Genomic DNA, 22211 nt, shown 5'->3' with positions numbered 1-22211 from the left:
CCACCTCTCTCTCTCTACCTTCATATAAATACTACTATGCAACTAAATTTGAACTTGTTCCCCAAAGAGAGAGAGAGAGAGAGAGAGCTCACTAGTTTCCAATGGTGGGGAGGAGGAAGCCACTAGTACTCACTTCCACTAAAACTCTCATCAAATCCCTACTCTCTTCCCCGCCGGGAGGCCTCACCTCCGGCGACGATCACCCACTCTCCGCCTCCGATGACGTCACCACCAGCTTCCAGCTGCTTCCGCCGGGAATTCTCCGATTCTACGTCGACCGGAGCCCCAAATCGGCTTCTCTCGACGACTCTGCTCTCGTCGGCCTCTCCACTTCTCTCCTCAAACGCCTCTACATCACCTCCGGCTCCCTGGTATCCAAATCCATCTACTCTTTTCTCTCTGCTAAATTTACTCTTTAATTCTTCGGATTTCAATTGTAGGAGGAGCTGTAATTTCTTTAATTACTTCAATTTTAGCGTTAATTTCATGTGGAAAATTCTGCACAGCAAGTAATTGATGCTTTAGTGTTTTTTTTTTTCCTTTGATTTTGATTTGTATAAACAAGGTGCTTGTGAAGAATATGGAGACAAACATACAAAGAATTGCTCAGGTCATTGTTGTGGATCCACCGGACCGCTCCGAGAACACTGAACTATCTGCTGGCCAGTCTTCCCACGCAATGCTTGTTCTGCCTTGTTGCACTTTGCCTGGAAATGGCCACATGTTGTTAGATCAGGAAGTTGCGTATATGTCGCCTATGTTGGCGTTTAACATTGACTTGCATACATTGTGCTTGAAATCGCTTGTTCACAGAGGGGAAGCGGCGTTGGCGTCTTATTTTGGGGATGGGGTGGATGATGAGGCGAGTGGGAAAGGGATTGGGGGTTCTGTGATTGGGATACAGCCGCATTTGGAGTTGCCGAGATATGCTTCGCACTTGAGGGCTTCGTTTGTGAAGGTACCGGAATGTGGTAGTCTTGACTCTCTTAGAGGGAATTCGGCTGTTGAACATGAAGATCGTCAAGAAATGATAGATTCGGCACTGCATAGCTACTTTGAGGTTGATAGGTATCTAGCAAGAGGTGATGTTTTCAGTGTTTGTATAAAGTGGAATTGCAAGTCAATGGTTTGCGTTCCTTGCGACCAAAGTTTGGAAAATGGGGTTGATAACACTATCTATTTCAAGGTGAATTCTCAGTGCTTTTCATCAGTTGCAATTTCTAGTCAACAAATGTGATAATGACAATCACCGTGTCATTTGTTGTCTTAGGTTGTGGCTATGGAACCTTTGGACAAACCAATTCTCCGAGTTAACCGTTCTCAAACTGCCCTTGTGCTTGGAGGAAGCGTCTCTTCTGCTGTGCCCCCTGATTTATTGATTGCTGGACAAAAAGGTTTTGTACCTTTGCAAGGGGACACAGTGAAAATGTTGGCCTCCATACTTACTCCGCTTCTGTGCCCCTCAGCACTATCCTCAAAATTCAGAGTTTCTGTCCTATTGTATGGATTGGCAGGTATATTGAAGCTTTCCTTTTTGTCATGAACACTTGATGGTTGCATTTATATTTAATTTCGCAAGGTCTCTACTCTCTAACAAGATCCCTTGGGATTAAGCATTCAATATGTAATATAGTTCTTTAACCTATTACCACTTATGGAAAAGAATGATTACCCTGGATGAGTTGCCTAAGTTGTATGTTTCATGCGCACATGAGTTTAGTGTCATTGAGTAGTTATTTGATGCTTGGTGCAGGATGTGGGAAGAGAACGGTTATTAGATATGTTGCTCGTCGATTGGGCCTGCATGTAGTTGAATATAGCTGTCATAATCTGACGACGTCATCTGAAAAAAAGATTTCTGTTGCACTAGCCCAAACCTTGAATGCTGCTCAAAGGTAAAGCAATGCATTTTTTGAGTATGATACATGCTAGAGGTCCCAAATTTCCTCTGTTACTACTGCATTTTTATGATATATGCTTGACAGCAGCAGTTATTGTTACCTATTGTTTCACTAATTAGCTATACAACTTTTCTTCGATGATATATGAGAAAACAGTCATACTACTCTATCCTTATTTTATCCTTCTCCATTATATCATTTGATGGGAGAACTTTCTCTGCCATATCCTTCAATTTTGTTGCACCTAAGTTTCCTACTTTCAATGGTTGTTCCAGTTCGTTCTTATGCAATGTTCTTTCAGATACTCGCCAACTATACTTCTTCTCCGCCATTTTGATGTTTTCCGGAATTTGCAAGAAGGTTCACCAAATGATCAAGTTGGCATCACTTCTGAAGTTGCATCACTTATAAGGGAATTCACTGAGCCAATTTTTGATTCTGGAGATATGGAACAAAAACAAAATGGTCATACTGTAAGTACATGGCTTTAGTGCCATATTTTGTGTCTTGGGTTATTCTTATGTATGATTAATTAATTTCGGTTCTGAGAAATGATCATTAGTTGATGTAAATTCTAGTCCTCACTCATTTTTCATGTGTGACTTCTCCTCTTTTGTTGATTGCTATGTTGTTTTTTGTTTTCTAATCTGACCAACCTAATAATACTACACTGCATGCAGGATTCTGGGAAAGTAGGTAGGCATCAAGTGCTGTTAATTGCAGCTGCTGACAGTTCAGAAGGTCTACCGCCAACTATTAGACGTTGCTTTAGCCATGAAATAAGTATGGGTCCATTGACTGAAGAACAAAGGGTTAAAATGGTCTCAGAGTCTTTGCAGAAGGCTTCCGAATTCCTTTCTAATGTATGTAAAAAATATGTTTGGTTTCTCTTTACCTTTTATATGTGTTTTCTATTAGAAGTATATCATGCATAAGTTTTGTTGGAAAATCCTAACCTTTTATGTGTGCAGTCTATTATAAATATGATTATGATGCATACGTTTTGTTGGTTTGCTATTGATTTCAAAAGCCTAAGCTGCTACCTGGTGGGCCAAGAATTGTTTTTTATCTGACACCTGTTCTCATCTGAGCTCCTGTCAAGCACTGGGGCTCAGCATCTATATTGATTGGGTATAATAATTTTCAGTCAAGATCTCCCTTGATGATACCGTGATTCTGATGCTTAAATACTTTTTTTCCTCTGGCTTTCGATGGTTGGGTATGACCAAAACAAGTGTTATATCCACCACCGTTCCCCCCCCCCCCCCCCAATTTGATGGTTTGCCGCATTCCTATGGTGTGGTTAAAAAATTATCATGGTCGCACCAAGTATTGACATCGCTTAAATATGTCTTCGGGTAGCAATTTTTTATATAATTATATGTAATGCCTAATGCAGTGTTGTCAAATGGTAAACTCTCCATCTGTCACTTTTCAGATTTTAACTGAATGTGAATCTTGAAGTCCATAAACAAGTTCTGTACGCCTTTGTATTCTACATGGTATTAATTGTAGTTTCTTTTGATCATCTCGTGACTTAAAAGGATCAGAATTGTTTTTTTGCAGACTGATTCGGAGGATCTTATAAAGGATATAGTTGCACAGACATCTGGTTTCATGCCCAGAGATATCTGTGCATTGGTTGCTGATGCTGGTGCAAACTTGATTCCAAAAGGCAATGCTCAGATTGACACAGTGAAGTCTGAAGAATCAGATGCTTCTCTCAAAGATTATGTCGAATCAGACAGTAAGTCCTGTGAAGTCACATCTCCGATTCTGGGAAAAGAAAGCTTGACAAAAGCATTGGACAGATCAAAGAAAAGGAATGCATCAGCCCTTGGTACTCCAAAGGTAATTGAGAGACAAGACTAATTTCGAGGAATGATATATTGTCCTTTCCTATCAAGCTCTCTGTATTGGGTGATGTCTAAGTGTGTCCTCTTCTGTGGGGCTAAAAAATGAGTTTTATATTGCAACAAACGTGGAAGTAGTATACTTATAGGACATCTAATGCAATTTAAATCATATTCTCTATAGGTTCCTAACGTCAAATGGGAAGATGTTGGTGGTCTTGAGGATGTGAAGAAATCAATCCTGGATACTGTACAGGTAGGTCTGTTGTATCTACACTTTTTACCTGTTGTCCACCAGGAAGATTCCAGCAATTTGGAATTTGGAACGCTTTATCAACTCAATTCTTCTTTGTTGTTTGTTCTAGTTACCTCTTCTGCACAAGGACTTGTTTTCATCTGGCTTACGAAAGCGTTCTGGTGTTCTACTGTATGGTCCACCGGGAACAGGGAAAGTAAGTTACAGTTACTCCTCTAAGGTTTTCTCTATTTTCCCTCTCATTTACCCCAAGAGATTTGTTAAACTCATTTGTTTTTCTGACTTCAACCCTCAGACTCTGCTGGCAAAAGCTGTTGCAACTGAGTGCTCCCTAAATTTTCTCAGTGTAAAAGGACCTGAACTCATTAATATGTACATAGGAGAGTCAGAAAAGAATATCAGAGACATTTTCCAGAAGGTAAAACATTCCAGCTTGATCATTAGCCTTTTGGAAGAAGTTTATTGTTGTTTATCTACTTGAATTTCAGAACATCTATTTTGGCTCACACTAGAGCAGTATTGCACATGCTTTGCAGGCTAGATCAGCACGCCCATGTGTTATATTTTTTGATGAACTTGATTCCCTTGCTCCAGCCCGAGGTGCATCTGGGGATTCTGGGGGTGTCATGGACAGAGTGGTTTCTCAGGTGAAGCATCCTTCTTTATGACTGGGAAAATTTGCATTTATTCCTTGATACTGACTGTGACTTTCTGTTCCACTAGATGCTTGCAGAGATTGATGGCCTAAATGATTCAACTCAGGTGTTTGCTCTGTCTCTTGCTTGTTATTTTTCTTTTTCTTTTTTCCAATATCTCACAGGGTATTTTGCTATCCTCAACTAAGACAGAAAAGCCTTGTTTGGTTTAATGTAGGACTTGTTTATAATTGGAGCAAGTAACAGACCAGATCTAATTGACCCAGCACTTCTACGGCCTGGCCGGTTTGATAAGTTGCTTTATGTTGGAGTTGTGTCTGATCCATCTTACAGAGAACGGTTGGTTTTTACGTAAGTTCATCATTGAATAATTTTGTTGTCAGTATGATGATTCTTTTTCTTTCCTTTTTTATATAGGGTTCTCAAAGCTCTTACCCGAAAGTTTAAGTTACATGAAGATGTTTCACTTTATTCAATAGCGAAGAAATGTCCACCAACCTTCACTGGTGCAGACATGTATGCCTTGTGTGCGGATGCTTGGTTTAGTGCAGCTAAGCGTAAGGTGAGTCTAGTCAACACCAGAGCTTATGGTTGGTTTTGATTGAACCAAAAGTATTGGTGTAAGCTGTCCAATATATTCAGGGTGTAGAGGGGTAGTTCATATTTGATAAAGGACGTGGATTGATTTTGAGGTGTGTTCAATTATAGTTATGAAATAGGAAATGCATTGGTGAGTGGAGCTTAACTGGTTAGTAAAGCAAAGAGACTGATACAGTTCTGTTAATATTGGAGTCGTAGACAATCAATTATACAGTACTGGAGAGACCCATGATTGTACAAATCAAGATGCAACACTCAGAAAGTCAGAATACTAGATGCTCCTGCATTCTCAACAATATTCTGGATTATATAAAGATACAATGTTCATAAGCTTTACGCTTTTATCATATAATACTCACTAGATAAAGGGATGTTCTGACGTGCTTCTTGCCATTCATGCAGGTTTTGAGTTCAGATTCAGATTCCTCTTCCATAGATGACCAACCTGACTCTGTTATTGTTGAATATGATGATTTTGTCAAGGTACGACGGTCTTTTTCTGAACTGTGTTTAAGTGTCTGAGTTAATCACAAGTACTGTTGTGCTTTTACAAGACAAATAAGAATTGTTCTAAATCCAGTTTCTGGTGCATCTACTGACTGCCTTTGTCCCCGATAATCTTAGGTCTTAAAGGAGCTATCGCCCTCACTCTCCACAGCCGAGCTTAGGAAGTATGAGCTGCTGCGAGATCAGTTTGAAGGTTCTTCCAAATGATTTCTCCTCAATTAAGGAGGTCAAATTACAGATCACTTCTTATACTCGCTTAACTGTTGTCTGTTGATGAAGCTTTTTCATAGTAGGATGTACCACTAAGAGAAAAATAGATAGTAATAATCATAATAATTTGAGAATTAATAGAACAAATAGATAGAAAGACTTGTCCTTCCGATCCCATTCACTTGTACCATTATTCGTCCAAAGATGCAGCAGGAGTCATTCTTAGAATCAAATTCCTCATTTTTTATTCGATTGGACTAGGAATCCTAATCTCGTTGAATCCTAACCGTATTCTCATATGACTTCCGTACATACAACACGTTCACTATCGTAATGGCTTTTAACATTTTCGTTACAATTCAATTCATATCATCTGGCTGACTGTTTCGTTTCACTTTTTTACTTACCCTAGTAACTGGATCAAATGTTGGGTGTGTAACTGTGATAATAACTATTTAACAAGAAACCATTGTGAGTGGTATAGTGGTACTCGTTTAGTTGGGTGTAACTCTCAATCTAGGCTTGAATCTTGACATTGGGTCTAAAAAGCCTTTTACGTTAATAAAAAAAAAGAACATTGTTAAAACGAAACTATTTAAGAAGATGTCATTTTTCACCATGGATCGGATTTAGTAAAAGGGTACCTAGGTTTTACATTTCGCTGATCTGTATTGTAAACCGTAAAAGTATGAACAGATATGCCAAGATAATACAGCACAAACCTGAGCATATTCTGGTCATAACTTGGAGGGACAAAGCTAGTAGGTCCCCAATATTATTGATTAATTACCAGAAACAATGCATGACGGCACTTAATAATACAAATATCTAATTCCAACTATTAAACCCATGAATAAAAACAGGAATTAGAATAATAATTGGTGACCTGGGTGCTCACAATGAACCTGGATGTCCTTAATCTCTTGGAGCTTTTTTGGGGTTAATATTGTTTGGATGGATGAAACAAGTCCACACATATTGGATGCCTTGAATTCTCTAGTACGGAATGAGCAGACGGCGCCAGACGCTGCTCGTGATGATGGCTACTTGACGTACCTCGTGTTTCTCATGATTCACATTCTTCTTCTCGCTGCTTTTTTCTGTTTTGGGAGTGAATCTTTTTGTGAGTGTTATGTGTGTGAGTTTGAGTTCAAAGTGTAGTAGCAATAATTTCGTTCATTTAACACACATGATGTTATTCAGTGTACAGGTTTAGTTTCCTTCAATTACTTGACGGAGCGGAACTAGTACATGCGTGTTAATTTAATCGATCGTTAATGTCATACTATTTTACTATGTTGTTAGATTGTTAAGTAAATAATTGATGGTCTCCGTTTTGATTTCAAAAAAGGACCATTAATTAGCCATATTTTTTTAATTAGCTACCCAGGCTTAGCTGACAAATATATACGGTATAACCACCGCAAGTGGTCTAATGATTTTTGTCTAGTTGAGTGTGCTCTCAACTTAAGCTCGATTCCCGAAGTTAGAAAAGCGGCCAGACATTGTGTTGCACTGCATAATTGGTGCATTTTACATGCGTCAAGGAACTAGATTCTGGGTCTATAAAATCTTTGCATGTCTGGTTAAGACTATATGAAAAACTAACAACGTGTATATATATATATATATATTAAATAAGAATTGAAGTATTTAACGGAGTGTCTTGAAGGCTCACAGCTATATCAAGAGATTTTATGTTACTTACTCTTAGTTTGATATTGTTGTGAAGACTCAATTTAAAAAAAAATTTAAATAAAAACAAACTTAATTTAAAAAAAACAACCTCTAACATGCTTTTTAAAATCATGGTTATTTAGCCTAAAAAAATTTAAATAAGCACCTCATAAAATTTTACAAAATGTGAAATATATTCAAAATTGTGATTATAAATGATTTTATGTCCCAAAACTCAATACCAAACTTGACTTTACTTTTCAATATTTACATAATCTTGAAAAAAGATTAGGTTTTTTGAAGGATCAATTAAATTTTTGTAAATCTAATCCTTAAGATATGGAGGAAGAATCAAGTCATATGCAATGTCTTTCTTTTTCTCACTCTTTTACAATTGAGTGGTCCTTATTTTTTCATTACTCTTTTAGAAATTTAGTTTATTCATATATTAGTAAGTTAAACACAACATTTTTTGTTTATACAACCCTGTAATGTGGGTGAGATATTCGATCTAAATAATATTAATGTATGTTCCACCTACTCAGAGGATTATTATAGTTGACGGAGTTTATTGAAACTTTTTATCATGTTGATCACAATATTACTTACCTTTATGATTCATGAGTGTTTTTCTGTTTATGAAATTATATCTTCATATCTTGTAAACCATCACAACAAAACCAAATGCATGCATGTATTCATTTTACATTAATTAAACACCTGCTCTAGCTCCACCTTCATGGCATTGTACCATGAATCTCATTTACTACTTTTATCCATCTTGGGTAGTAAAGATAAATGATTCAGATTCAGGCCCTCTTCTTTGCCCAGTAAAAAAGGGAAGAAATTAACAAAGATACTGACTGCACACTAATATCGTTAAGACTTGTTTGGGTAAAATAAAAAAACAGTACAGAAGGTTTCAGACACGTCATAATATTAATTACGCACGTGGGTCAACCTCTGACTTTTGTTCCCTACAACAAACACGAGTCCCTCTTTTGTCTTTGTTTGTGCCCAAACGGTGGGCGATTTACCCTCATAATATTTACAGTCGGTAAATGTTTTCAGTAGTAAATACTTTACCTCTATTATTTATATTTATATTATATTGCATTAGAAAGTCATTTTCACAGATAAAGTAGTTAAAATTTACATATTTTCTTAATTGGTTTACCGGTGAATCTAAATTCAAGGATAGTTGAGCGTAACCAAGCTTGAGATGGTTGATTACGTGAATTGGACCCATTACTAAAATTAGAAAAGTCACATGTCTCATTCTCAAATCTCTATTCCGAATAAAATGAATAAAGCTTTTATAACTAAGCTTATAAGTTATATGAGATATATATTGCTAGAGTCATTCGTATTTTATTATTTCTAAAGGTCTCTCATACAGTACGATTAATATATAAAAAATAATAATAAAAAAATCGAATTTTCAAAAAAACTAACAGCTCAAAGTACATATATAAATACAATTAAATACGGTTCTTGATTCGTCAAATAGTTAAACATAAGCAAATCACGATTTTGGGAACAAATCTCTCATAATCTTTACTATTATTAGATAATCAGATGATCCTAACCAATTAATTTCACCTTTTCTTTCCCCATAATTTTTTCTTCTTTTTTGTTGCCTTCTAAATAAGTACACACCCCTAATATCTTAATACACACCATTTATTTAATACACCACCTATCAAGTTTTTCATTTTAATATTATACTTAATACACATCTCAAACTGTCTAAAATGCCCTTAATTATGAAATATTTCATTATTTAATATAATTAATGTATATTTATTATTTGGTACCTCTTTTGACATATTATTTCATCTAATTTTGTTAGAAATTTTTGGTTATCATCGTTTAATTTATAATCAAATGATTATTGTTATATCCCAACTCCAAATCACCAATACAAGTTTTCAAAATTCACAAGCTAGTAGAGCTGTAGAAGTACAATCGCTATTAAACATAGATAACTAGTTATTCGATAAAACATGTCATGATAAAGATGCAGTACTCGACAATATGATATGCAAGATCAAACTAAAGCTTATACATATACAAAAACAAAAAAACAAAAGACAACCCAAATGAATTGTGGAGAAGAGTTGAGGTTAGGAGAGAAGACATGCTTTCGACGATTTTAGGGTAGAAAACGTTTAAAAGAATATTTATAGAGTTTTTATAAAAAAAAATAATAGATGTCTGTTTTGGTCATTTAATTTACTTATAAAATCTCAATAAAAATATAAAATAATAAAAATGTATATTAAGAGATTAAATGTGTGTATTTAAAATTTCTCATAAGTAAATATATCGTGGAGAAAATGAAACACATGTATCCAGGTGGACCAGGTATAACTAAAGAACATGTCGGATTGGCCAACTGACAAGTGGCTTCACAAAGACTGTATGCCCCCACTCGCTTTCCAGGAGTCCTGAACCACACTGCCGCGGATATACCAGGACGGGAAATATTAACCCAATTATCTCTCCAAAAAATTTACTTATTCCGAGAGGTTATTAGTAGTTACCATTATCCCAAACAATTGAATCAAACCAATGGTATTGAACTGATGATGCATTCATCTGTTTGACTGTTTGTAATATTCTGCTTGTAATAAGCTTACACATGATATTTATAAAATAATTATACTTCATTTTATGATTGGGATCAAATGGTCATAGTACATGATAATAATATTCATTTTATTCTTTTATATATCTTATTCTTATTTTATGATTCAGTTTAACTACCTTAGATAAAGTACGGTCTTACCACATCTATAGAGTTTAACATTTATTATAAATGACACTATAATAATAATATGTGCATCCATACTAAATCCTATTATGCGGGGGTTTTTTTACCAACAACGATACTAACTTTCTCACACACTAACAGAGCTAAACATAGACCAAGAGGTGTCATGGCACCTCTCAAAACCTTTAAAACCTTGGCTTTATATGTATCTTGTGTTTGACATCTAGCTAACTTAGAAGATTTAATATAACATTCTCCTATATTGACCCCCCCCCCCCCCCCCCCCCCTCCTTGTGTATTTTATGGCTCCGCCGGTGCTCTCACACAAGGTAATATACATGAACTTAGTTCTTTATTTACGACTTAACTCTTTTCTTTGTTCGGTGTTTGTTTTTAAGAATTTATTAACAACTTCATTTACGTTGTACATAAGTAACAGAAAATTGCCAACACTTTAACATGCAAATTAAAATACACTCATTGAAAACAAAGATACATTGTGTCGAGTGAAGAACTTTTAACTTGAGTCTAAATCACGAAGATGTTAAGAATGGTTAGACACACTATACTGAAATGCACAGTTAGAGCATTTGACGAATATTAATGTACACTATGAATTGAATCATCATCCATCATATTCAATATTAAAAAAAAAGTCTAAAGTTAATCACGTCAAACAATATTTATTATATTCAACGTTAGATAGTTAGATGTAGATATGATTTGAATGTCAAATCACCTTTCAAAAAAAAAAAGTATAACATAATATCGTAACCGTTATAAAACAACCTTCTTGCAGACACACTAATCACGCATGCAATAGACAATCTTTGAATATTTTCTTTTGAATTTAAATAGACATTTAAAACAAGGTCTACTGTTTTAAAACTTACCTAGGCGCGTGGCAACACCCACCATGCAGCATCTAAATACATCCAATTCTTCCGGACAAAGCCATTCCAACAAAAAAAAGGAAAAAAAGGGCAAAATAGAAATAGAGTTAAATACGTGACCGTAACGGGAAACAAAACGGCGGTGTCTCGGTCAGATCCCGGCTCCTTCCTCCTAATCTTATTTGGACACCTAAACAATCAGAAATCAATTATTATAATATTTTGCTTGAACAGAAAGGAAAAAAAAAAAACCAAAGCAGCCTCCTGCTGTAAACACCAAAAACCAGAGAGAAAGAAGAAAGAAAGAGAGAGAAAGAAAAGGAGGGACTCCTGCTCAATCAATTTCAAGCGCACACAACACATCAAATTCCTCTCCCAACTTTTTTCCTTTTGTCCAAAAATAAAAACACCTGCGTAATTCTTCGCGGTTTTTAGAAACTATTTCTGCTTCCGATTTCTGTCTTTATTTTTATTTTTTTCTGAATTTGACTGATCGGTGGGAGTTTCCGGTCGAATGGATCGGAGGGAGCTTTGGGTTTTCAATTGAGGGAGGATTTGAGAGAAGGTAGGTAGGTTTTGGGGTGTGGATGATTTCTGTGGGGGGTAGGGATGGGAGGAAGGGGCTAGGGTTAGGATTCGGAGGAGGTGCGAGAGAGATGGACGATTCCGAGCTTGAAGAAGGCGAGGCTTGTTCTTCTCAAATCAATGAATACGATCCGAATATCGACCCTGATGTTCATCTTGCTTACATCGTAAGACCTGTATATGTGTATTTAATCATTTTGGTAATGAATTCATGGGGGTTGACTTGTAAATTGCTGGTGTTAGATCCCAGCTGCGGTGTTTGATTGAAATCTGGGTTATGAATTTTGTTAATCTGAAAACTGTAGAGGGCAGTGGAGCGTGTGATTGGATTTATGATTCGAGAATAGACGATGTAGTTTAGGAGTTTTGTTACTTGGGGATTGGTTAATGTAAGGTAATTGTGGTGTTTAGCTTGAGATTCATCCATTTTGCAATGAGCTAAAGTATTCTTCATTGACTTGTTATTGGGAGGTATTGAAATGGTTGTTTCAGGTGGTTTATGGAAATGTTTTATGCACTGGTGACTGGTTATGGTAAAACTTAGTTGCTGCATAATAATGTTACTCGAGTACTGTTGACTGTGCTGTGCCTCTTATCCAGTTACAAATTTTGTGGGATTGCACTATTCGAATGTTATAAATCAAGGTTTCTGGGACTTACCTATGATATGACTGAAAGTGTCCGATCATACTTTCTGTATCTGTAATTGAGAGTAACTGCTGGTTCCTGATGTAGGGATTAATAGTAGATAGCTGAACAATGTATTATCTCAAATATTAAAAGATACGTAAATATCACCCGAACTGTTATGGAAGTATTGCCATCTTGTTCTAGCCCTTGTTATTACTTACTGTCTTTTGAATGAGCTTTGTACTTAACTATGTGTTTGCTCTGCTTGACATTAGGATGATAAAATTCAGGATGTTTTGGGACACTTCCAGAAAGATTTTGAAGGTGGGGTGTCTGCTGAGAATCTAGGTAAGTCAAATAGTGGAGCCGTAACTTCTTTCATTTTTAAGGTATGCCTTAATTGTAGTCTCTTCTCTGTTATTAACGAACTTTGATAATTTTACTGTAACAGGGGCAAAGTTCGGTGGGTATGGCTCATTTTTACCTAGCTATCAGCGGTCTCCAGTCTGGTCTCATCCGAGGACTCCAGCAAAAATTCAGAATAATGGCTTACCCAAATCTCCCAACAGTCTAAAACTCGAGGTATCAACTTAATGAGGATATTAGTTTCTATTTGTTACATATATTCCATATTTATTTCAGAATAATTGTTCTTGAGCGCATTTGTTTGCTTTACCACACAGGGTGGCCATCGTAACAATGCAAGTTGTTATGCTGTATCTCAGTCTGTGGGACTTGGAACTGCTTCTACCAGTTCTATTTCACTTGTTGCGCCTAAGGCACCATCAGCAAACATTCCAGTCAAACAAGACGTGAGTGTATCATCTAATCGAGCTGATTTGTATCCTCCTGAACAGGAATCTGCAACGAAGAAACCTATTAAAATACCAGACCAGAAAACTCTCAAAGTACGACTTAAAGTGGGTTCGGATAACTTGTCGACACGAAAAAATGATATCTATAGTGGGCTTGGCCTTGACGGTACACCATCTTCCTCACTTGATGATTCTTCAGATAGTGAAGGAATATCTCATGACCCTCAAGATGCCCTATTTGAATCTCCCACTAGTATTCTCCAGGTGATCATCTCCCTGAAATATTTAGTTGTTATCTTATTCAAACATAATGTGCATTGACTGAAATATTCTTTTGGATGACGGTCTGAAGCAGATTATGACATCCTGTCCGGTGTATGAGGGTATGCTTTTGTCACCTCTTCCTGAAGATTTAATTTATTTAACTGAAAAGGAAATGATTGCAAAAGAAGTCAGATCTCTTCCTCTTCCAAGGGATGGCTCGGAAAGATCTGGGTTCCTAGTACATGGAGCAAATACCAGGGAGGGTAGTGGAAAAGTGTCTGGGGCGAGGAAAACAAAATCAGTTGAAAGAAATGATCTTTCTGCAGAATCAAAGAGTGGGAACAATAAGGATGGAATTCGGCTTCTGGCGAAAAAAGATCAAGATATCGATACATTTGCTTGCGAAGAGCTTGTTTCTAAAACGTTGAAGCTCCCACTTCTATCCAATTCATACTCTTCTGTCAATGATGTGACAAAGAGTAAAGAAGCAGATAAGAATGTTGTAAGGGATAAAGGCTTCCCTTGTCAAGCAGAAGATGAGCCTATGGAGCCAACATCCAACCAAGAGCAAAACTGGGTTGAAAAGCGAAAAGCCAGTTTGGATGGAAAGGTTCATGAAGATAGAAAAGTAAGTTCTAGCAATATTGTTTCGAGACCTCCAAAGAAAAATGGCCATCGCAAAGAGAAAAGTAATGAATCAGCAAAAGCAGACTCAAATGTTTCTAAAGGGAGGAAATCTCTAAGTACTGAAATGATGGACCAGTCAAAGCAAAGGGGCAGTCAGAAGGGTTTAGCCCATGAGGTAGATGATATGAGATTTCTTTCTGGGAAGGAGCAGCTTTTACCTGGCGAAAAAAGGAAATCAAAAGAAATTCCAAGGACTCTAGTTACAGACTTTCCAAAAGAAAGCTCCAGGGCCGGTTCTTCTTCAATGCCCAAAGGAAAGAGTACGCATGTAAACAAGCTTACATCCAATGGTGAGTCAGAAAGCTTGAGAAAGGGCCCTGATAAAAGCAGGGATACCTATAGAGATTTCTTTGGGGATGAAGAAGAAGAGAACCTAATTGATTCATTGCAATTGCCTTCTGAAGTTAAGCTTAAGGAGTCTGATGCTGTTGCAAAAAGCGCATATGCAGTTAATGTCTCATCAAGAGAGAAACCAAATAGCAAGACAATTGATTCACATCCTGTTACAGCTTCAAATATAGCTCAACGCCCAGGAAATGGACCCATTTCTGATGCAGCTCCTGCAACAGGGGCTCCTGCATTAATGGAAGACTATTGGGTGCAGTGTGACAAGTGTCTAAAATGGCGGCTTCTTCCACATGGTACCACTCCCGACAACCTACCAGAGAAGTGGCTATGTAGCATGCTCAATTGGCTGTAAGTTCCTTTCTAGTCCTTCACTATTTATCATACATTCATTCTATTACACAGTAATCAATCATACCCTAGACGGGTACATTGATGTATGTTAGTTATACATATCAGTGCCTAGTAGTTTCAGTTTTTCTTTCTCTTTGTCTCGTTGTGAAGCTGATCTCTTGATTCAAATGCAGGCCTGGGATGAACCGGTGTAGTGTAACGGAGGAGGAAACAACAGAGAAGACAAAAGCCTTAATTGCACAATACCATGTTCCTGCACCTGGGAGTCAAACTAATCTTCTCAATAATCCTGGTGGCTCTATGGAAGGTGTGGCACTGGCTAATTTTCGGCACCCTGATCAAAACCCCCAAAATTTTGGTGTGCATGCCATCCCTGGTGGTGGGATGAAAAAAAATGGATTGAAAGAAGTGTCAAAGGCAAGTGATAAAGATGGTTCTGTCCTGCTGCCAGGCTCTATGAAGAACATACAGGCATCACTGAAGAGTAAAAGCTTGAATGATGTTAACCAATCTTCACCTCTGAACGAGCCCAATTTTCAGCAGTTAAGCAATTCCAGTGGCTTGGCAGTGGAGAAACGGAAGCATAAGCACAAAGATAAGCAAACAGTTTTAGGTTCCTCTTATGATGGAGGTAATTTATTTACTACATGAATTTGTTAGTGCTTTTGAAATTTTGCTGATAATGCTTAATCTTACATACTCTTTGATAACATCCATTACAGGTCATATCAACAATTTAAAGATTAAGAACAGAAGGGACTTTGATCCAGATACTTCTAGAGCTCCAAAGAAAATCAAGAGCGAAGGTAGGCGTATGACTGATGAAGAATGGGCATCAGATCACCACGGACCTGATGGCGAGGTTGGTCCTAGCTCAAGTAGTGGTTTTCTGACTACTGAAGCAGGAAAAGATCGACTTAAGGACAGGCTAGGGGCTGCTACTCTTACCAAAGTGAAAGATGAAGTTTGCATGGGTAATGTTATCAGAGATAGACCGAAAAAGAGAAAACTGAGGGAATATCCTGAAATTCATGAGGGTTCCCTTCCAGACCGTTCCGTTGCAGTGAAGGAAGAGTTTAGTGAGAATGACTGTAGGAAGGAAAAGAAGGCAAGAGTATCTAAATCTGAGGCAAAAGAGTCCAGTGCAAGCAAAGGCAGTGGTAGAACAGACAAAAAGAGTAGCCATATAAAGAAGCAACAATCTGCGAAGAATACAAGCATTAGAATTCAGCGGAGTCAGAATGGTATGGATTCTTTGAAGAAGGATTCGGGATCTGTTCAGGTTTCTGTGGCTGCCACTTCAAGCTCTTCCAAAGTTTCTGGCTCCCAAAAGACCAAATCCAGCTTTCAAGAAATTAAAGGTTCGCCTGTAGAATCGGTTTCATCATCACCTATGAGAATCTTACACCCTGATAAGCATGAATTAGTACCTAGAGACCTCAGGCCAAAGGACGAGTCACAAGATGCTGGTCGTTTGTCGTTAGGTAGCCCACAACGATGCTCAGATGGTGAAGATGACAGCAGGATTGATCGATCTGGGACAGCGAGAAAGGATAAAGTTCCCTCCGGGGCTTATCATAGGTCTGAACCTTCAGTACTTGATGTTCAGGACAGAGATCGTAGTCGCATATCTGGTGGTAAAGCTAGGGGACAGATTGTAGCATCTCCGGATATTACGAATAATTTTCCTGTGAATGGTGCTTTGGATAATTCAGGACCAGATAGTCGTTCTCCTATTAAACCACTAGTTCCAAGTCAATTTGCTGGTGAAGACAGAGGGAATGGCAGCCATTATAACGCTCTGGGGTCTCGCCCAAGAAATTCAGGAAAGAGCCACTCTTCACGGTCAAAGGACAAGCAGAGCTACGAATCTGATTTGGACATGGGGAAGGCCAGGAATTCTAATGTTGTCAATGAACAGCATGACCATTCACCATCACTTGGAATGAAACCTAGAGATGTTAAAAACAAATTGCCGGAGAAGGTGAACAAATATGGTGAAACTGAGAACAAATATGTTAGTAAAAAAGATTTGCTGGGGAAGTCCTTGAATGAGAGTAGCAAAAGGGAGAACCAGTCTAATTTTGGGGGGCATGATGGCCCAGATGTTAGACTAGATGCTATTTACCCAAGAGACGCGATTTCGACTCCGAAGAAGCAGCCAGAATCTGATAGTGAAAGGTCTTCAAAGAGAATTCCTTCTGGAAGAAGTGACCGAGTAGATGCAGGTTCGACAAGGGGAAAGTCACTGCCCTTGCCACCCTCTGGAGGAGCTCAACCAGAAATGACTCGTTGTCCCCGACCAGTCTCTGGTTCTCACAAAGGTAATGGAGCAGATATATTACAAGTAGATGGCTCTGAAGGTAATGATTCAGTCAAGGTGCAAATGCGGAACAGAAAAGCTGATACTCAGAATGGAACTCAGCATATTAGTTCAAGACATCGTGCACAGAATGGGCATAGACCTAGGGATCTTGATGCCCCTAGTCCAGCTAGAAGGGATTCTTCCACCCCGGCCTATATGTGTATTCTGAAAGAAGCTAAAGATATGAAACACCTTGCTGATCGTTACAAGGTCTTACCCTATTATATTTTCATGACTAGATGTTGCTGCTCCTTTCTGTACAAATTGTATTTAATGTTGATCTTTGCAGAACAATGAGGAAAATGATAGTACGGGGCTTTACTTCCAGGCGGTCCTGAAATTTCTTCACGCTGCATCTCTCTTAGAATCTGCCAACACTGAGAGTGCCAAGCATAATGAATCCATGCAAATTTATAGAAGCACTGCAGCACTATGCCAGTAAGTCAAACTTGAGCTGTATTAACCCTTCTAGACATGCACCGATCTATGTGACTGTCATTTTTCATATCCTTTCAGTCATTTTTTTTAACATTCCTGAATTGAGTCATGCTGTACTTCTTCATATCCTCAAATTAATATCCCTCCAACCTTGCATGTGAGACACTGCTACCACTCATGGAATGCTGGTGTGGTGTTGGATCCCAAATTAATATGGGAGGGTACTTAACAGAAATCTTTAGGAGTAATTGGAGCCTGTATTTTGTGTTTCTCTAGTGTGATTGTGAGGGTCTTTTCGTTTGGGAGGTAGATGAAAGAGTGTACTGGCCAAGGGGTTGGTGCTTTTGCCTTGGGGAGTAGGTAACTTCACTAGAAAAAAATTATATAAAATTGGGAGCTTTTTTGTGACTTCATGCTTGGTGAAGCTGACTCATCTTTCTTTGCACAAGGTATATGGTGTTATACCATACTATGCAAATCTATCTGTTGTCTGCCATCCCTTTCTGCAGGGATTCTCGTAGTAGATTTGTTTCTTTAACTGTTTTTTTCTTCTTTTTTTTTTGTGGATTTTAATTCTATTTTGATTCGGGAGCTTTTGTCACTTTTTGTAGCCCCCTGCTTTTCCTTTCTAACTTAAAATATCTATAGGTTTTGTGCTCATGAATATGAAAAATCCAAAGACATGGCTTCTGCTGCTTTGGCCTTCAAATGCTTGGAGGTGGCTTATTTGAAAGTGATCTACTCCTCGCATTCCAGTGCAGGCAGAGACCGACATGAGTTGCAAACAGCTTTACAAATGGTTCCTCCTGGTAAATTAAATTTTATTTTTGCTGCTTTGGTGTTAAAGAAGGCGCAAAGCTCTTGTAACAATTTTTTTTTCTAATAACTTATTTGCCATTCTCTGTTGGTTTTCTATCAGGTGAATCTCCGTCTTCCTCTGCCTCTGATGTTGACAACTTAAACAATCCCTCAACCGCAGACAAGGTTCCCTTACCTAAGGGAGTCAGCTCACCCCAAGTTGCTGGAAACCATGTCATTGCTGCTCGAAATCGTCCCAATTTTGTCCGGATGCTGAAATTTGTGAGTTTTCATTGATCTTCTATTGAAACTTTTAATCTGTCATTCCTTATATTTGGGACCTGAGCACTGCTTCCATTTTGTAACACGCCTCCAACCCCTTCCCCCCTCCTCACTTACTCACTCACAGTTCTCACTAGCAATGTTTTTATGGGTTGATGACTGAACAAACTATATACTCAAAATTGATGAATTGCAGACACAAGATGTACATAATGCAATGGACGCATCAAAGAGATCACATCTTGCTTTTGCAGCTGCTGTGGGAGAATCTAAGTATTCCGAATGCATCTCTTCCATTAAAAGGGCTCTTGACTTTAACTTCCAGGATGTAGAGGGATTACTACGTTTGGTACGGCTTGCAACGGAAGCCATTAGCAATATCCGTCAGAAGAGTCCAGATGGTGGTGGGGATGATATTAATACATGAAGACCATATTGGTGAGTCCTTGGGTCTCATGCAGTGAAGGGATGACCTGGATATTTCTGCTGTACAGCTTGGAACTTGTACCGGGAGATCTGGTTGTCACCAAAATTTTTCTGTTCATATATACTGAGGAGCTTCTACCCAATTTATTCTCTGTGATCCTAGATCTGTTTTCCATCACTGTATGGATCCAAAGTGGGTCATCGGATCTCAATAACCAATAGTCATTTCGAGGACTTTGAACCATCACTATTTAAGGCTCTTCTGAAAAAGATTCTGAGCAGCATTCAAAAGGTGGATATGAAGAATGTGTTGGAAGATATAATAGTTCTACATAATGATGAGAACCACATGTTCAATTGGGGCTTTCTTCTTCAGCTGGTTAACTTATCTTAACAATCTGTTATCTGCATTGCAAGTCTTCCAGTATGTGCATGAATTGTCTGATCTTACTTTACAGAATGAGCCATATCGGCACTATGTAAAGAGAGCTAAAAAAATTGGAAGTTGCAGGTATGCTGCCCTTCTATTAGATTTTCTTTATTTCCCGCCCTCTAATCTTTTTTCTTTTCTCTGTTTCCTTTCACTTTCCAAAAAACATCTCTTGAGTTTGATTTTGGTAGAATGTAACATGAACAGGTTGTTCCTTCACTTTGTCTCCTTGCTGCCTTAATAGAGATCGAATCAGAAAACTGTGTAAATGAGACTATTGTCAGTGCTATCCATGAAACTCCCAGTGCTGGGGTTCTGCTTTTCTTACATCAAAGGTTTGTGTAGCCGTAGCAATGAAAATTTGCTTTATTGTTTTTACTGTCTGCCTTCTTCTCTAACTTTTATTCGGTACTTTCTCTTGCCAGTGGCAACTTTTGTATATAAAAGACATCTGTGTGAAGAGAAGGGGAGGTGGATATTTTTTAGGTCTTTCCTTCAGATCTCACAGGTAAAATTTTCACAATTTTCAGCGATCGTTCATTGACTTCTGAACTTGGTTTAAACGTAGCAATCAGTTGATCTTCTATTGAATATGTATCAGTGTCTCTCAAATAAGAGAATTCCTATCATAAAAAATTGAAAAGAAAAAAAAACCTAGTTTACTTTTGTGTGAGATGCAGATACAAGAAGTGAATACTCTCTTTTCCCCAAGATATAATAGTTGCTTTTCTAACAGTGGGCTTTTGTTCATTTCTGTTCATCCCAAGGGAAAAGCCATTTTAGGTTACTTAGATGGGAGAACATGAATGTTGAAGGAAAAGCACAAAAATGAAAAAACAAAGCATGTATATATTTAGGTTGTGGGAGTCCAACTACTAATTGTCAATGACAGTGCTGTGTAAGGAGTAAAAGAAAAATGCAGATAATGCTCATGACCATACTTGATTGTTATTGAACCTTAGGAGCATATAGTATATGACTATATGCTTTATTTGCAAAGTTTCTTCTATATCTTGTGTAGAAAGTAGGCAATCCATGCTGAAATTTTTTGTAATTTACGATTTGGTATTTCTGCCAAATTGGCACTCTGGCCTTCTCTTTAATATTTATGATCTTTAGTCTTCCACACGAAAATGTCATCATTTTGCATGTTAGCAATACACCGTTATGTATAAGCTTTCAAAGTGCTTGAGATGTTTGAATTAGGATCTAGCAGTTTCATTGGTAATTTACTGACTTGAGCATGGATCTGCTTTCAGGTTGAGCAACTGGGGCAGGTGCAGCTATAGGTAGTACTGAATTTGATGTGATATTCTTGTTCAAAATTTTCTTTGATGTTGGTATATAGTTTTATACTTTAAACTTAACCCATAGCAATAACATTCATATAGGTTTAGATAATAAAGTTTAATTATTTCAATTGGCCATTGGATGTATCAATAAAATTCATCTCCGATGATTAGCGGAGCATATCAATAAAGTTACCTCTTCATTTCCTGAATTGGCCTGTCTTATGAGGATTATTAAGACTCACTATAGTTTAGCCAGTTCCTGAGTTTTGAAATCAAAGTTTGAAAATGTCTTTTGATGAATTTGAATTTAGAGGTCTAGGTTTGGTGTTACACACAGGACTAGGGCTGTTTTTTTTTTTTTTTTTTTTTTTTGCTCTCTCCACTTCTCGGTCTTGGTCGAAAATATTTATCTTCTACTCCACGGCCACTTAAATTTCTGAGCCTTCATCTTTCCCTCTTTGTCGGTTTGCCCTCGTCTTCGTTTCAAGCAGATGACAGATGGTGCGGGTGATTCAACCTAAACGGAAGAACACGCCTAGAGTAGTAACCAACTCTTGGTCTTTATATGCTCTAATCAGGAAAGCCGGAAAGGTTTTGATTACCGACCCACAGTTAGCGCCTAATTATGGCCAAGTCCAGAGGTGCACAGGTTGTGAGAGATGCTCTGAAATACCCAAGTTGTGGGAAAAAAAACCTTTGCAGACGACTTCAATGAGCAATGGGATAATGAGTGGTAGAATGGCCTGGCTGTCATAATCCATTGATATTAAGCCCTATATCACACTTCAATTTGTTGCTTCCTCCTCCCCCCTTCCATCATTATGTTTTTCGACCTTCGGCCTGTTGAGACTAAGCTCCTGCACTGGTGTTCAATAGGCAGTGCTCTCGTACTGTGTTCGCTTGATTTTGTGCGTTTCGAACACCAACCAAACGTTACCCATACTTGGTCTTTACTTGATCTTGCTTCGCATAACTTGGTGTATGGCTGAACTTACCCACACTTGGTGCAGCTTGATTTTTCCCTCAGTTGGCATGTGCTTGTCCTTGCTTTCTGAAGTCAAGAAACTGAAATTTGCCGCAGGTTTTATCTAAGCTAGACTCTACCGGTGCTCAGGCTCATGCAAGTGAGGCTCAATACAAGTGATGCTAACACTGCTGACGCCAAGTTATC

The 22211-nt window shown here is 37.9% G+C and overlaps 2 protein-coding genes across 2 annotated transcripts; both read left to right on the top strand.

Moving 5' to 3' along the window:
- The first annotated feature begins 101 nt into the window (after window positions 1-101).
- LOC101312886 (peroxisome biogenesis protein 6-like) lies at window positions 102-6165 on the top strand. Its single transcript, XM_004309656.1, has 16 exons — window positions 102-371; window positions 566-1186; window positions 1271-1514; window positions 1754-1895; window positions 2203-2374; window positions 2582-2764; window positions 3468-3752; window positions 3939-4010; window positions 4120-4206; window positions 4306-4428; window positions 4547-4657; window positions 4734-4772; window positions 4884-5005; window positions 5084-5228; window positions 5669-5749; window positions 5891-6165. Exons 1-16 carry the CDS (start codon window positions 102-104, stop codon window positions 5978-5980), a joined length of 2787 nt encoding a protein of 928 aa, XP_004309704.1. The 3' UTR covers window positions 5981-6165.
- A 5473-nt stretch (window positions 6166-11638) lies between these two features.
- On the top strand, window positions 11639-21249 carry LOC101304347. The gene is made up of 14 exons (XM_004309632.1): window positions 11639-12081; window positions 12820-12892; window positions 12996-13126; window positions 13228-13623; window positions 13715-15006; window positions 15183-15640; window positions 15732-17584; window positions 17664-17812; window positions 18461-18621; window positions 18732-18892; window positions 19089-19829; window positions 19956-20083; window positions 20174-20256; window positions 21008-21249. Exons 1-11 carry the CDS (start codon window positions 11917-11919, stop codon window positions 19317-19319), a joined length of 5070 nt encoding a protein of 1689 aa, XP_004309680.1. The 5' UTR covers window positions 11639-11916; the 3' UTR covers window positions 19320-19829; window positions 19956-20083; window positions 20174-20256; window positions 21008-21249.
- The last annotated feature ends 962 nt before the right edge of the window (window positions 21250-22211 follow it).

This window comes from Fragaria vesca, unplaced genomic scaffold (genome assembly GCF_000184155.1).
Source record: "Fragaria vesca subsp. vesca unplaced genomic scaffold, FraVesHawaii_1.0 scf0513018, whole genome shotgun sequence".
Taxonomy (NCBI): Eukaryota; Viridiplantae; Streptophyta; class Magnoliopsida; order Rosales; family Rosaceae; genus Fragaria; species Fragaria vesca.
This window is presented reverse-complemented; position numbering and strand designations above follow the sequence as displayed.